The sequence below is a fragment of the Eulemur rufifrons genome, chromosome 28, assembly GCF_041146395.1.
Source record: "Eulemur rufifrons isolate Redbay chromosome 28, OSU_ERuf_1, whole genome shotgun sequence".
NCBI lineage: Eukaryota > Metazoa > Chordata > Mammalia > Primates > Lemuridae > Eulemur > Eulemur rufifrons.
The window spans coordinates 56129717-56145635 of record NC_091010.1 but is presented as its reverse complement, the minus strand read 5'-3'; the positions used below and the strand labels follow the sequence as shown (position 1 = coordinate 56145635).

At 41.3% G+C, this 15919-nt stretch overlaps 1 protein-coding gene across 2 annotated transcripts in view; it reads right to left on the bottom strand.

Moving 5' to 3' along the window:
• Positions 1-1036: 1036 nt before the first annotated feature.
• The window catches only part of ACSL5 (acyl-CoA synthetase long chain family member 5), a 41590-nt gene continuing 26707 nt past the window's right edge, over positions 1037-15919 (bottom strand). For both annotated transcript variants that reach the window (XM_069460389.1, XM_069460388.1), the window contains exons 8-22: positions 15563-15595; positions 15424-15475; positions 14545-14618; positions 14137-14214; positions 12857-12991; positions 10257-10391; positions 9647-9742; positions 6707-6779; positions 6318-6406; positions 5908-6024; positions 3827-3970; positions 3099-3200; positions 2546-2617; positions 2033-2179; positions 1037-1306 (exon numbers count right to left, since the gene is read on the bottom strand). In XM_069460389.1, coding sequence (XP_069316490.1) covers positions 2039-2179; positions 2546-2617; positions 3099-3200; positions 3827-3970; positions 5908-6024; positions 6318-6406; positions 6707-6779; positions 9647-9742; positions 10257-10391; positions 12857-12991; positions 14137-14214; positions 14545-14618; positions 15424-15475; positions 15563-15595 — 1341 coding nt within the window. In that variant the 3' untranslated portion in view covers positions 1037-1306; positions 2033-2038. The remainder of the gene's footprint in view (positions 1307-2032; positions 2180-2545; positions 2618-3098; positions 3201-3826; positions 3971-5907; positions 6025-6317; positions 6407-6706; positions 6780-9646; positions 9743-10256; positions 10392-12856; positions 12992-14136; positions 14215-14544; positions 14619-15423; positions 15476-15562; positions 15596-15919) is intronic.

Genomic DNA, 15919 nt, shown 5'->3' with positions numbered 1-15919 from the left:
AGTGATAGAATCCAAGCTGGTGAGCTTGGATACTTAAAGTTGGGCTTGTCTAGACATATGAGCCAAATCACGGAAAGAAAGAGAAAGCCTGTTTATCTGGACTTCAGGAACCTAATCCAGTATTCGTTAATTCTATCTAAGGCAGGGAATTTGAAGCTTTGGGGGCCAGGCTTGTAATAGTTAAGAATAAGGGAAGGGCACTTGAGGATTCAGCAGTGAATGAAACATGACTGTGCCCCATTCCAGCGGGGCAGGAAGGTGGACAGACAAGTAAAATATATGTCAGATGGAATCATGTATTATGAAGAAAGAAAGTGGGACTGTCTTGAGTTGGCATTTGAAGCAGATGAGGGGGACAAGTCATGTGTCTCTGGGGTATCTGCATTTTAGAAGGAACATCGAGAACAAAAACAGGCTCAAATGTGCCTGGCATGTTTGATGAATAGGAAGGCAACCAGTGAGGTTCAGCTGGAATGAGTGAGAGATCTAATAGAGGGCTGGACCATGGAGGGAACTGCCTGTGACTTCCTGCCTTCCCTTTTGTTTCAGATACTCAAGAATAGACATTTCTTCAGCTTTTCTGGGCTCAAGGTCTAGAAAGACTATCCAAGAATATTCTCTTTAACTCCAGTAAAGGCCAGAAAAGAACACTGTTCAAGATTACTTAGAGTAACAACAAAGGTGGTAAAGGAGAAAGAATGAGTTATGCTCAGTTGGAGTTTTGGCCCAGCTGGTATGTGTTTTATTATTCACAGCTATGGAATAAGAAAGCCTAAGTCCTCTCCACTTGCTTTTCTTCAGTAGCTGTCGAACTTGGTTGCAGACTAGAATCACCTGGGGACCTTTTAACAAATGATTCCAATGTCCAGGCTGTGTTCTAGCCATTTAAATCAGAATCCCTGGGGTGGCATCCAGGCATTAGTATCCTCTTAAATTTTCTACATAATTCTAGCGTGCAGCCAAGTTTGAGAACCACTAGTTTACTTGATTTTTATGGTCCCTGAGGCAACAAACACCACAACATAATAAATATCTGTAATAGTTTATTTTAAAGACTTTACATTTACAGGTAGAAGCAACGCGTGTTATCTGGGGTAAGGTACAGCAGGAACTGGAATCCAAGGGTCAGGGAAGGTCAGCTGGTTCCTTCACAGAAGATAAGCCTGTAGTGTGGGCATCGTGCTTGCCCAATAGATCTTTATTCCCAGTGCAGGAGGTTTTTATTCAGTGCTTGCTTCATTTACTAGAAAAGTTCACTGGACATAGTTTCAGTTCCTTCCCCCACAGCCTCCAGCTCAGCAGCAAACTGTAGGGAACAGACTGAGTCACCAGCTACGATAACACTTCAGGAGCAACATTCTTTTTGGAAAACATGTCAGAGCCCCAATTTTTAGTACTCTCAGATCTAACTAGAGAGTTTAGGAAATGTTTGGTACAATCAAACTTTTCCCTTGTGTACACAGATTTTGGAAGAAATTTGTCTCATAGATATTATATGAGAGATAGGTTAAAACTCAATTTAAAATTTTAGTGGTTTTGTGGAATAGCTAGAAAACATGAATTATAAACAGCTTTTCAGAACTTAAAAATCTCCTAGTTTGAATATTAGAAGACTTAAATAAGTGTTAGGACTGTTGGCAAGTTAGGCTTATAAAACAATAAGGAAGAAGTCAAAGAAGCTCCCTTTGACCCTAGTGGCCACTTATCAAAATGGCATTAAGGTTGGAGATCATGAGAAAGGGACGTAGAATACGAACGGGGACCTTGAAGACAGGCACACTGATAAAAGGAGCCCTAAAGCCTTAATATGAGCAACATTTAAGATGGGAAGAACAGGATTTATTTATTTCAGGGCTAAGCTTCCATATTATAAATCTCTCAATATGAAAGCCAAAAGCTGTGGCTTTATAGTTTAGCAGGTAAAACAACAGATAGGAGGCAAGACCAAAAAAGTTTTTAATCCATATTGCCGCAAGCAGTGCAGACTGGGCAGACAGGCAGGCTGCCTTGAGCCGCTTCCAGCTTTAAGTACCTTAACCTACTCCTGGATGGCCCCATACAGGCTGTCGATTTGGGTCCGGAAGTATTTAGAAAGTTCTCCCCGCTTTGCTTTCAATGTTGGTGTCAGGAGGCCATTTTCAATGGAAAATGGCTCTAAATGAAGACAGATGTTTTTGACCTGGGAAAGCAGATGAACATATAGACATGCTTATTAGTAATTTGGACTTTTCTGCAGAGCCCTCTGAGGGCCTTGTGAAGAAAGTGAGGTCGACTCAGGAGGGTAAAGATAACAGTCACACGTGCCCATTCTCACAAACTCACAATATGGAAAGGGAATGAGCAGGGAGATGGGAGAATGGATAATAAACAGCAAAAAGGGGGTGTACAAGTAACTACAAAAGGTCATTGCCATTTGTAGTTAATGGTACAAAATCTAAAACCAATTCTTTAACTATTATACATTTAAACCCATAAGAAATGGAAACTTTAAATAAAACCGTCTAATATGACGAGAGACCAGAATAAGATCAGTAGTAGTATATACCTGTTCAAAGGATTTAAGGCCACTTTCTTTCCCAATTTTCTGCAAGTCTTCTAAAATGGCTTCTTTTACAACCTAGGAAGACAAAACATCACTTAACATGAGGCTGTTTGAAAAAGAGCCTAAATGAAACTCAAAATGCCTATAAAAGCTGATCAGGATAAAAGGATTTAAAATATGTATAAGCACATTATACACCCAATATTTATCAAAGAAAAAATGAAAAGAAATATTAATATTAACCCTAATTAAATATTAGGGTTTTTTTTTTTTCTGGGTGGCATTTTTTTTACTCTTATTTTCCAATTTTTCCCTATAATGAACATGTTACTATAAAAAGAATAGAGTTTTGTTTTCTGAACTTCCAATCCTAACCCCCAATCTCATAAAACTATTCAATCTGTTGGGGCTGCAGCCACCTGTCACTGATGTAGGATGCGTCTGTTCCTCCAGAAAGGAGGTCCTGGGAGCTCATGGCCCTACCCAGCTGGTAGGGCCTCTTCTCTGGCATGATGGGCCCATGAGTGTGCATAGAACTTTCCTGAGCAAGACTTACTTGGTTTTGGCACAGTTCTTCATGGGAGCCCTTGACCCCAAGTTTGGCTGCAAATGAGGGAAGTACATCTGGGTCAGGAACAACCACTCCCACTAAGGATGACTGTGGAAAGGAAATACAAGGTGCATGGGCATGGGAGAATTAGCGTAGCAATGTCCCCCAGTGGGTAAAGCAAGCAGGGTTATTATATCATTATAATGGGTATTTCCACTAAACCTCAAATTCAGAACTAGTGTCCTACTCTTCTCTCACCATATATTTCAAACCTGCACAGAACTCTACTCCATTTTCCCACCCAGCATCTCATTACAAAGATGATCTATCCAGATGTGATTCTTCAACATTAAGCTTAAAGCATCTCTGTCTGGCCCGTCCATGTCAACTCACTCCCTAAAAAGCTAAGTTTAAGAGCAGTACATATAAAATAGTTTATTGGCCAGAGGCACTCCTATTGGAGGGAAATCAAGTCCAAGGTGTAGTTCTTTTATTACTAAATGGCTACCTTTTATAGTACAACCGTATTAACAATTTTACCGACTTGTTTACAAAGTCTATCATACTTTCAAAAAAATTGATACTGCCTTATTTGCAGTTCGGAATGTAGTTTCATTAGTTTTATAAGCAAGGCTCTTCTCATCCTGAGCTCACCTATATAAATTCCCTGTAGCTACAGAAATCACATGGTCTGTGCCTGAAAATGGCTATTGTTAAGAAAAATGATATATTACCCGTAAGCTCTCCCCATGTACAAAAATTTGTAACACTTGTTTACTCCTGATGTAGATATTTTCTATCTTCTCTGGAGCAATGTATTCTCCTTGGGCCAGCTTGAAAATGTTCTTTTTACGGTCGATGATCTTCAGAGTTCCATTCTATATGAGACAGATAACAGATCAATATTTTTGAGCCATAGGAGTGTTATCAGTGGGGAGAGTGGTGAAGTCAGAGCTGCTTTTCTTCTTTAAAGCTGATCGCTCCAGAACTTAGGAGCAGTCTTTCATTTCTCTTTCTTAGCTTTGGTGAAAGAGGAGGAAAGCAGCTTCCGGCAAGAACCTGTCTGTATTGTATATCTATGTGGCATGTCAATGTGCAACCTCACAGATAGTCCCCGGACCCACTGGGGTTACACAAATGGGTGCCTCACCCAAAGAAGAAATCTCAATTTCCAATAACTTAATTTCCAATTACTCTATTTCCAGAACTCTCAGGAATAGGGAAGGAGTTATCTTTTATCAAAACTTTTGAATTCCTTGACTCCCTGCCATGTGTCTCTGACAGAGCCAGGAGCAGGCTACAACAGCTCCACTGTGCTAATCAAGTCCCTCACTGGGCTTGTTAAGACAGAAGCTGGGCTGGGGGGGCTCTCTGATCAGCCACCAGAGGTCATTTGCAGCTTCATTTCTCTGAGCTAATTGGTCTGAGGAGCTTAGGTTTTCAGAAGTTGGAATTGTAGAATTGGGACAAGTGGCAAATGCAATCCACATGATCACACTCTAAATAGGGCAATTGACTGAACAATCCCTGGAACCATCAACAAGGTTGACTCAAGAAATTAGCCATCAATTTACCCAAACATTCATTATTTGAAAGTGATTAAGAAGGTACAGCCTTCTGTAACTCAGGTGTGACGACATATCTATTGCCTACATCCTACGCTTATTAGAACAGGGAACTCTTATCAAACTGAAACAGATATGTTAGCAAGATACTACTAAACCCAAGTCTATGAAATACATCTTAGAGGTCTCCTTCTCAAGCATTCCTTGAATCTCACTTAAATATTGATTGAGCAAGAAAGGAGTTTTAAGTTCTAGGTACATTCCCTCTCCCCCAGCACACAGTAGACAAAATTTTGAGAGGGGAGACCCTCTGGAAAATCTGCAGGGGTTCTAAGGCTCCATCACTACCTTGCAATAATTTCCTCCCTTAGGAAAACAGACAGGATTGACCATGACTACTGCTGATGTTTGTCAGCAAGCTGTGCTTAAAAATGTCTCTGTGTCTGCCACAGAAAGAAACTGTGAAGGTCACTGAGAGGCAAACACTAGCCTATGCAAACAACTTGATCTAGAAATCAGGCTTCCTTGTTTTAATATGTCTCTGTTAATTGGGAAGGAATTATCTCTTGAAAGCTCATAAAGTGAACCCAAGAGTTAAACCACAATTTCTGCCCCAAGGAAAGTTAAAAAAAAAAAAAAAAAATTGCAATACCACATCTCCCTACCCCCTTTCCTGGAACAGTCACCTAATTTTCCTTGGCTGTGAGCAAATCAATTCCATTGCAAGGGATTCATGCCAACTCTGAGATTCAGGACTGTCTGACTTATTAAAGAATCTCACCTTGAATTGGGTCAGGAAACACTGTTGGTAAAATTAACTACCGCAGATGGTGTATTTGATGAGGAATAAGGCAAAAAGAAAACCCTTCAACGGGTCTATGTCTTGGTGTCTTCTGCAACATTGTGATCAAAATAGCAAAAGTACTCTTTGGCCTACAGAAAGGAGGCCTTTCTAGCTCTGGAAGCTCCACATCACAAATTAAGTTACTTTCTCAGGATTTTACATTGTTGGTCCATGGAAGAACTGGGACTAGAACACAGATCCCCCAACTCCCAGCCTGGGTTCTTTCAATTGTATGTTCTTCTCTTCACAGTATGAGGAAACCATAAGCCAGGTAGGGTACTGACCTAATCCCCTCCAGCTGCCTCAGCTGATTAACCTACTTGCATTTCTGGCCCTCTTGCTATAAACAGACCGTTCTCCCCAGTGCAGCAGCACAGACTCCCAGAAGTTATGAGGAAATACCCACCGGGAGCCAGTGACCAATGTCCCCTGTGTGAAGCCAGCCATCATTGTCCAGGACTTCCTGTGTCTTCTCTGGGTCCTTCAGGTATCCTTTGAACACGTTGGGGCCCTTGATGCAGATCTGCACACCAGATAGCACAAGGTGGTAACAATAGCAAAGACTGCTACTCCCAGCTTGAGCACTTTATAAAACACCTGCTCCCACCTTAAATCATTTGATGATTTCCACTACACTGTGAAGAGCACCAGGTGTTAGTCCACATCATAGGGGATAGAAAGGTGAGGCTCAGAGATGTTTAAGTCCTTGCTAAAGATCTCAAAGGAGTCAAACCCAAGCTTGTTCACAATTACATATGCTTTCTGATATAAACATCCCCACTGTGATTGTCTGCCTACAGGGCACGACCTACCCACCTCTCCTTCATTGTTCGCTGAAAAGTAGTTCATGTCAGCCACGTCTTCTAACTTCACATAATTGCAAGCCATGGGGGTTCCAACATGGCCTAGAACATACCACACTGAATCAACTGGGAAACTGGGAAACCAGAAAACGGTGATAATTCCAGGCATATTCTGACATATTTATGGATTGACTCTAAAAGAGTAAGACTAAAAAAATCACCTGGCACCAATGCAGAATAACCAAGATAGGCAGGCCTGTACCCACAAACTGAGTTTGGCGTTTGCCATGATAGTCCAGAGCCTTGGCGTCCATTCAGATTTATGAAGACTCCAAAGTCCTAGTCCAGTTAGAACCCTTCTCCCAACCACTGCACCTCCTGCCCAGCAGATGGAGGACTTACCTGATGTCCAGTCTCCAGGTAATGTAAATGTACAGCCAGCTGTGCATTCTGTTTGACCGTAAGCTTCATGCACCTGGGAAACCAAAGAAGGTTTTGAGACTTACGCAAGATAAAGCATGAGCCTGTCAAGCTCTGTGGCCAGGACAAGAGGAAAGCAAGATCTCTAAGGGTTTGAGAAAACTTAATGTCTTAAAACTCTGAATTCATGCCCAAGCTGCTGAGTCTTTTGGCCACTAAAAAACCAAAAGGGTCCAGAAATAGACTAAAGTATAGAAATTTACATGAAAATGTGGCATTTCAAATAGGTGGGAAAATGTAAGTTATTCACTAGCTATGTACAAACCAATGACAATTGAACTTGAACCTGAGCAACAGAGTACCACTGAAGGAACTAAAGAAAGGGAGTAGCATATTTTTTTAAGGGCAATAGTTGCAGCTACAGTATAGAACAGGGGTTGGCAAATTTTTCTATACGAGGCAAGATACTAAATATTTTTGGCTTTGTGAGCCATCTGGTCTCTGTCTCAACAACTTAAATCTGGTAATGCAGAACAAAAGCAGCCATAGGCCATATATAAATGAATGGACATGACTGTGTTTCAGTAACATTTTTGTTATAAAAACGGGCAGCAGGCCAGATTTGGCTTTTGCTGCAGTTTGCCAACTTCTGGTATAGAAGCTAATCTTGACTGGAGAGAGGCTGGTGACAGAAAACAAGTTAATAGGCTACTGCAGTGTTGGGTGTGGCCTGTGATATGCAGAGTTGGTAGACTGAGAGAGGAAGGCTTAGAGAAGACATTTCTGGGAGATGGGTAGCAACAGGACCTTCTGATCTATTGGTTTTGGAGGCTAGGGGAAAGGAAGGTGTTAAGAATGGCCAAGAGGATGCTAATTTGAAAGACGAGAGGACCTCTGGCCTTGGCATCCATTCAGAATCTTTTTTGATAGTGGTCATATAGACAGGGGACATCCTCTGTGAGGACAAATCTATGCCTGTTTTGTCCATGCTGTTCATGGTTGGTTGAATGAATGAACTAGTTATCGTTTTGGAGGAAAAATGAGACAATATCCATGGCCAAGCCCTGGGACAAATTCCAGATGGAGCTGAGACTTAAATGGAAAAATGGAAAATGATAAGATTACCAGAAAGTATGGGTGAAAACAGTCTTATGACATATTGGGGGTTAGGAAGTCCTGTCTAAGCAATTCAAAAACCATAAGAAGAACAAATGAATCAATTTGACCACAAAAACATTTGAAACTTTTATATAGTCATACACAAGGCAGAAGAGATGAGCCTAGGAAAAGTAATTCCAATATGACAAAAGTTAGTATTACAAGTAGAGTATCCCTAATCCAAATATCCAAAATCCAAAGTGCTCCGAAATCCAAAACTTTTTGAGCAAGGACATGCTGCTCAAAGGAAGTGCTCATTGGAGCATTTTGGACTTTTGGATTTGGAATGCTCAACCCACGTAATGCAAATATCCCAAAATTTGAAAAAATCCAAAATTCAAAACACTGTAGTCCCAAGCATTTCTAATAAGGGATAGTCAACCTGTATTACTGTATGAAGAAATCTTAGAAAGCAATATGAAAAAGAACCAAATTATCCTTTGCCCATTTTTCTATAAGGAAGTAATAGAATAATTCATGGAAGAAATACATATGTCAATAAGCAATAGAAAGATGTTTGGTGTTAATAACAAAATTGCAGTAAGACTTTTCATGTATCTGACTGGCTAAGATTTAAATGACTGATAATCAAGTCTGTCACTGGCAAGAGTGTGGGCAAATGAGGTCCCATGCATTTGTATCAATCAATCAATAATGATTGATTGATTACAACAGTGAAAAAATGGTAAGCAACTCAAGTGTTCATAAACAGGAGATTAGTTATTTGAGTACAGTTGAGCCTTGAACAACTTGGGTTTGAACTGTATGGGTTCACATATATGCAGATTTTCTTCTGCCCATGAGACAGCAAGACCAAACCCTTGTCTTCCTCCTCCTCAGCCTACTCAACATGGAGATGATGACGAAGACCACCTTTATGATGACCCACTTTTACTTAGTGAATAGTACATATATTCTCTCTTCCTTAAGATTTTCTTAATAATATTTTGTTTTCTCTAACTTATTTTAAGAATACAGCATGTATAAAAATACACATAACACAAAAATATAAGTTAAATGATGGTTTATGTTATAGGTAAGGCCCTAGTCAATAATAGACTATTAGTAGTTAAGTTTTGGGAGAGTCAAAAGTTGTACCCAAATGTTCGACTGTGCAGGGGCTTGGTGGCCCTAACCCCTGTTGTTGTTCAAGGGTCAACTGTACATTCAATAAACTATTGCAAAACCATTAAGATGATGCAGATCTTTATTTGACAAGGAGCGATGTTGATGGGGCACTGTTTAAAAAGCGTTTTATTTATTTTTATTATTATTTTTTTTAGAGATAGGGTCTCGCTCTGTCACACAGGCTGGAATGCAGTGTCACAATCATAGCCCACTGCAGCCTCCAACTTGTGGGCTCAAGCAATCCTCCTGGTTCAGCCTCCCAAGTAGCTGGGACTACAGGTACCATGCCTGGCTAATTTCTTTTTTATTTTTTGTAGAGACAGGATCTGGCAATGTTGCCCAAGCTGGTCTCAAACTCCTGGCCCAAGTGCTCCTGCTGCCTTGGCCTCCCAAAGTGCTGGGGTTACAGGTGTGAGCCACTGTGCCTGGCCTAACAAGTATTTAGAACACCGATTTTATTTACATAGATGTTTCTATTCACAGATGTGTAGAGAGGTGACTAGAAGGATATTTTCTTTGGATTTTGGGTGACTTTTTCCTTGGTACTTTTTAGTTATGTTTTCATTTTTATTTCAACAGTGAGATTTATTTGTGGAAAAGTAAAATAAGCTGTCTTCGAAAAGGTGCTTGGCTTACCGGACATCCTACTGCTGCCCGGAGGAATGTCAAGACTGAAGAGGAGATGGGGGCAGCTCCAGTGACCAGGATGCGAACCTTCCCACCCAGGTTGTCCTGTTGAATTGAAATAAGACTTGCTGAAACCTATTTTCTTGGCTTCAATTTCCCCCACTGTAAAGTGGGTATAATAGCTCAGTGTTGTTATGAGAATTAAACTTACATTACTTCTTATATTAATTTACAAAGCACTTAGAATAGAGCCTGGCATTGTAGAAAGCCACTTAAAATATTAGCTATTATTGTCATCACCATCCATAACTGGAAACAGAAGCTACATTTTTTAAAGTTCCTCATATAATTTCTATTCTTGGGATCCTCAAATTACTTATGACCTCTAATGGAAATAAGGGAGAGTGCTAGATCCTAAATAAAATCTTTTTTCTGCTTTTTGCCCAATTCCCTTTAGTGGCAAAGTTGTACAAGAGGTGTCTCAAAAGGTAAGTGGGCACAAAATCTGAAAGGATTTCCAATTAAAGTGATGCTCAACCATCAGAGGAAAAGCAGAGTACACTGAGTCACAGGCAGCCCAGATATTTGCCTGGCTCAGTGCAGGACCCACCCGACCTACCTGGATCTTTGCAAAGATGAGCTTGTCCCAGAAACTGTCACGCCTGATGATACCCTTTTGCACTTCCTTGAATTTACTGGTAACAGCCAAGTTCAGTAAGAACTTCTTCAAGGGTGTCTTGGCTTCATTTTGTACCTGCAAGGTGATAGCTCCTCTTAGTTGGAAACCTATTGCAGATACTCACCAAGACCATCAGTTAGTGAGCAAGAGATGGAGCATTCTAGCTTCATAAGGAAGTGTCCCACACTGATGGGCTGGATTACTGAATAATGATGGACCCAGAGAATAATTATGGCCACACTCAGAAAGAAGTGAGCTTAGTACACACGTACAGAACTCCAGCCCCTCCCCACATTCCTGGTTCTTGGCCAAAAAATTTGACAACTGAGATAAGCATGTCCTAAAAAGATGGTCAAGAAAGACTACCTACAAAATCATCTGGGGGTACTAGATTGGAAAAAAAAAATCAGCTCAATAGGTACCATCTCTAGGGTTTTGATTTAGTGGGTCAAAGAAGAGCCTAGGATCTGATTTTTTAAAACAAGGACCACCTCTTCCTCGCTGTCCCCCTATGATGCTTATATAACTAAACTTGGAGAATTACCACCTTTCGCTTTTAGCCATAGCATACAAAACCCAACAGACTTTTCCTACTTAGATTATTTCTCCCCTTTGGGCTTAATTGTGACACCATTTTCCCAGCTCACATTTTTTTCCTAGTCTCACTGACTCTGGCCTCACTATGATTCTACAGTCCATCCACACACTCCTGCCAAAGGAGAGTTTTCCCATGTGAAACTCAAAGAGAACTCCCCTCCTAGATCCAAAATTAAATTCTGAACTCCATATACTAGCTTTCAAGACTCCACCCTTCTGGAAGTCAGATTCTAGGCAAAGTTCTTTTCCAGTTCAAAATTTGACGAATGCTTCTCTAATCATCTTCCATGTTTACACTCTCATTGCTGGGCTTTGAGCCAACAAAGACTGCTCATCTTTACCTTCTAATATAAATTGTGCTGTAGGATCATGGCATCCTACTGTGCCGGTAACTGTCATTTTACCAATATCTCGCCATCTCTCTCTAAGATCCACACTCAAATGCTTCCTGCATCATGCCATTCCTGATACCTCTCTCGACTATAAGAGATGTATTTTCCTTCAACATTCATAAGACTCACCCTTTCCCAAACAAGTCACTGATATAGAGCTAGAATTAGAGACTTCTGCTAAAAAAAGTCCTTTATTTTAAAAACAAGTTCCATAAGTGAACTGTGTATTAAGTGTTACAAAATAGTAAGTATCTCTCAGAAATACAAAATGGTCCAACAACATGAACAAAAATCGTAACAACAATCCAATCTAATAATTCCATAGCACGATGAAGAACTGTTAGAATTGTTAACAATTCTGCTAGAAACCAGGGCTTTTAATGTCCAGGGGTCATCTGTGTTCTAGAACACTACCTGCCCTGTCACTGGAGCCCCAGTTTATAATCTGGTGAGAGTCCTAAGCGTGAAAGGCAATATTAGAATCTCAGGGGTGGGGTCCAAAACGTAAAGAATGGCCATGCGTTACTTCCAGGGCTCCAAGCCTGTGGAATTACGAGATGTTAGTCTATAGCCTGAGTTCAAATCCCAGATCCAACGGCTCCTGAGGGAAATTGGCCAATCTAAGACTTGGGTGAGAAATATACAAGATGAGTTTGGGACATCCTGTGCCAGAAAGCGAGGAACCTATCAAAGACTACAGGGGTCACGTCAAAAGGACATACAAGTAACCCGATGAGGGCTCCCAACTTCCAAGATGGGACAGTTTGAATTCATCAAGAATCAAAAAGAATGACTCAAACATACAAATATGAAAATCATGAGTTCCTAAAAATACAAAGGAAAAAAACCTCATTGGCCACTTTTGAAGACTGCCGAGGCACCAATCCCATTATTCTGAAGATCGATGAGTAAAGGGAAAGAATGAAATATTTGTCATGCCTTTATGGAAGAATCTCAGCTGATGAATGCAAGAGCAATGACAGAATTAGAAAAATCACCATTTTTCAATCATTAATGAAAAATACAGCAGTGATCAATGACACCTACAACTCCTGTGTGAAAGTTTGCTTCTGGCCCTACCCCTTACTGTATATGACCCTGGGAAAGTTACTTAACTTCTGAGGCCCAGTTTCCTCCTCATCAGTTAGAGATAATAAGTGTGACCTTTCTAGGTGTTTGTGAGGATTAAATGAGAGAATGCATCTGAAGTGCGTATCCTGGGGCATGGCACCTCAGCAAGAAGCTCGGTACCCAGGCCACATTATGAAAGCAGAGTGACAGCTTCCTGGTAAGTCAGCTGGACTTTGAGGGGCTCCCTAAGTCTAAGTTCAGGCCCAGGTAATCTTATCCAGAGTAAAAGGGCTTTTATGTATAAGGGCTTTTCATGGCTGGACTTGTAAATATAGATTTGAGTAGATACTTGTAGGGGCTTAGGGGTGGATGCGGAGCAAATTTCTTAGTGGTATAGAGTCCCTAAGAGCCTTAGTGCAGGGCTAAGTCACAGACAGTCCCTTCATCTCAGGGCCAGTCCATTAGAAGCAAGGTTAGTACCTTATCATAGACCCTGTTAAGGAGTCGAGGCACTGTGGGGAACACAGTGGGCTTCAGAGTCTTCATGTCATCAGACAGCAACCGAATATCTCCTTGGAAGAACCCAACTTTGGCACCACAACAGTATATAGTAGCCTAAAAACAAAACCAAATAGCAGAGCTCAGAGCCAAAGGACCCCTTTGGGTGGAGCCTGTCTTGGACGGAATTGAGAAAGTGAGTTGAGGGGTCCATGGGTACTTTTCCCTGTACAGCACCCCCTTCCCAATTCAGGTACCCAGGACCATGAGAGCCTCCCCCCAAGAAAGGATGGAAATTCATTTCTGTTGAGGTGACAGGACAGATAAGACTGATGAGACTGTAGCCCTCCCAACTCCACCACAGCTCTGTGTGACAGTCTAAGATATCTTCCTTTGCAGGACACCATCATTTATTATGTAGCACTAAGAAAAAAACACTGCCAATTAAAGTAGGACATGCCTTCAATCGTAAGACCATCCCAATTTCATCAGCTTTAAAAATATTTTTAAAAGGCTTATTAGAATTGATTTTTTATTAATCAGATATCAACACTTGAGCCCAAGGAACTGAATCTTGCATTTTTTGACATTTTAGGCATCAACCATAAGCTGGTTGAAGAGGCATTTGGGGGAGGGGAAGCAGAGAGAGGACTTTCCAGTTTTATTATCTGTGTTTTTGAAAGGCTGTTGCTGCTTTCAGTTCTCAAATCAGCCTCAGAATAGTTTGAAAAGCTTGGAATCCACTCACACAAGGGCAGCCCTCCTCCAGCACACACACCATGCTGACAGCACCACCTCACACGCTCAGGCGTGTTGCAAAAACTCCCGTGGGGGACACATCTCAGCTTACATGGGTGCTTCTTCCCTGACTCTCTATGAGGAACTTCCTTTTCTCTAACCTTAGATCTTGTCAAAAATTCTAACCAAAATGAATTTAAAAAAAAGACGCAATGTCGCATGTGCCAGCTCAGAATTAAGGGCAGATAGACAGAAAGCTCCTGGATGTGATCTCACTGGCCCCGCACAACCCTGTGAAGGCAGGACCAAGTGTTAGCCCCTTGGGCACACACAAACTTAAAGAAGAAGGCTCCACAAGTTAGAGTTGATGTCAGGATTAGAACTCAGATGAGCCAAGTCCCTGCTCGTGCCTCTCATGTTAGAGAAAGGGCTGTAAATGTTGTATGGCAGCCTTTGGAATCAACACGAGACTAGCAAGTCAAGACTCCCTTTTCACATACCCGCTACAAACGTGGAACACTCACCTGTACAATCCTCTCAAACATATGAGCCAAGGGGAGGTAGGATATGGTCACATCATTGGGGTTGGGCACAAAAGTATGCTATAGATCAGGGAACAAAGAGGAGACAACATTGGATTAATGGCAACTTTCTCTTCCAAAGGACATTTAAAAACTACCTTCTCAGGACTGCCACATATAGTTATGCAGATGGTACACTGTGTAACTCTAAGAGTTGCCTTTAACTGTGTGAGTGTAGAGATTTGCAGTGATCCTAAAAGACCAGGCTTGAAAATATACACTCCTCTGGACCAAAGACCACACCAGGACTTAAACTTCCCCCCAACCCCATGCCTCTTCTAACTTCAAAAATAAAAATCTTATGACAGATTCACATTTTAATGAGACTCTCTTTTTCAATTGACCACTGACCTCCATGCATTTGAGAAAACCAGCAACGTTTGAAGCAACATTTTCATGGGTTATCATAGCTCCTTTGGGGTCACCTGTAGGAAATAAGAGGTGGGGAGAAAGATCCTTTATGTAGCTAATAGGTAGCCTTTGACCTTGAAAGAAGCAGCTAGATTCAAGTGGTCTGGTTCCAGAGAGCCAAGAGTTTTTCCTGTCACTGTTTTTGTGGATGGCATATGCCTCTGTTTAGGAATAATTAATGCCCCCAGAGAATCCACTGCTGAATGCATCATTGGCCTTCCACTACCACACAGGGCACAGCCACGGTCTCAAATAGCAACACAGTCACAAAGAAAAATCCAAATAACACCCCCCCCCAAGACCTTGTGCTGTTTGTGTTTGGAATTTCAAATCTACAAATATTACCTAGTAATATTGTTACAAACCTTTATAAACTGGGCATACTGGAGTGAATTTAACTGTAGACCTTCATGGGCCACATTTTAAAGTATTAAGCATTCTAATAAATGGGTGGATGTGGGGTGGGGCTGAAGCTTTCTGTGGATAACTATCACTGAGTTACCTTGATTGAATGAAATTATTCCGGTGGTGTCAAATTGAGAGAGTGGTAGGTTGGGGTAGTGGGGGAGTTGACTTTTCAATGTCATCTTTAAGAACCATGAAATCCATAACAGGTAAACACCTTCCAGTATACTCAGCCAAGTTTATTTACTTCTGCTTATGTTTTTCTACTTGGGAATCCATACTCAGAAGTCTAAGATTGTGGGCCCCTAGGATAGGGCTCAGTTGTAGGGTATATTTACCAGCCCACCAGTGGGCAAGGGCTCCAGCCATGCTTGGCTGAGCAGGGCCTCAAGGGACAGCTTCATGGACACTGACCTGTGGTCCCACTGGTGAAGCAGATGATGCTCAGGTCTTCCGGTTTAGGAGGCTGGAAGGGAAGCACAAGAGCTTATTCTATCACCAACTTTGAGAGGTGACTATGGCAAGACTCAGATTTGGGCAGAAGAAAACTTACCACAGGTTTACTGAAGTTCTCTTTGCCTAGATTCTACATGAACAGAAAACCAAGAAGAAAAGACATTAGTTGAGATGGACAGACTATGACAGATGCAGCCCTCTGTTTCTCTTCTCCATGAAAACACCTCTATGGGAATATAACCAAAATTCCAACCTGGATCAGACCCAGAAGACAATATTCAGGCACAACAGAAGCCCCAGGGAAGAGCATGAGCTTTCTCTGGAACACCAGCCTGAAGAGGGCAGATCCCAAATTTCTGAATTTACCATCATAGTCTTAAGTTTCAGTCACCTAGGACCATAACTAAATCCTAGTTTATGGATTAACTATTAATCATTCAGGGCTTTTTTCATT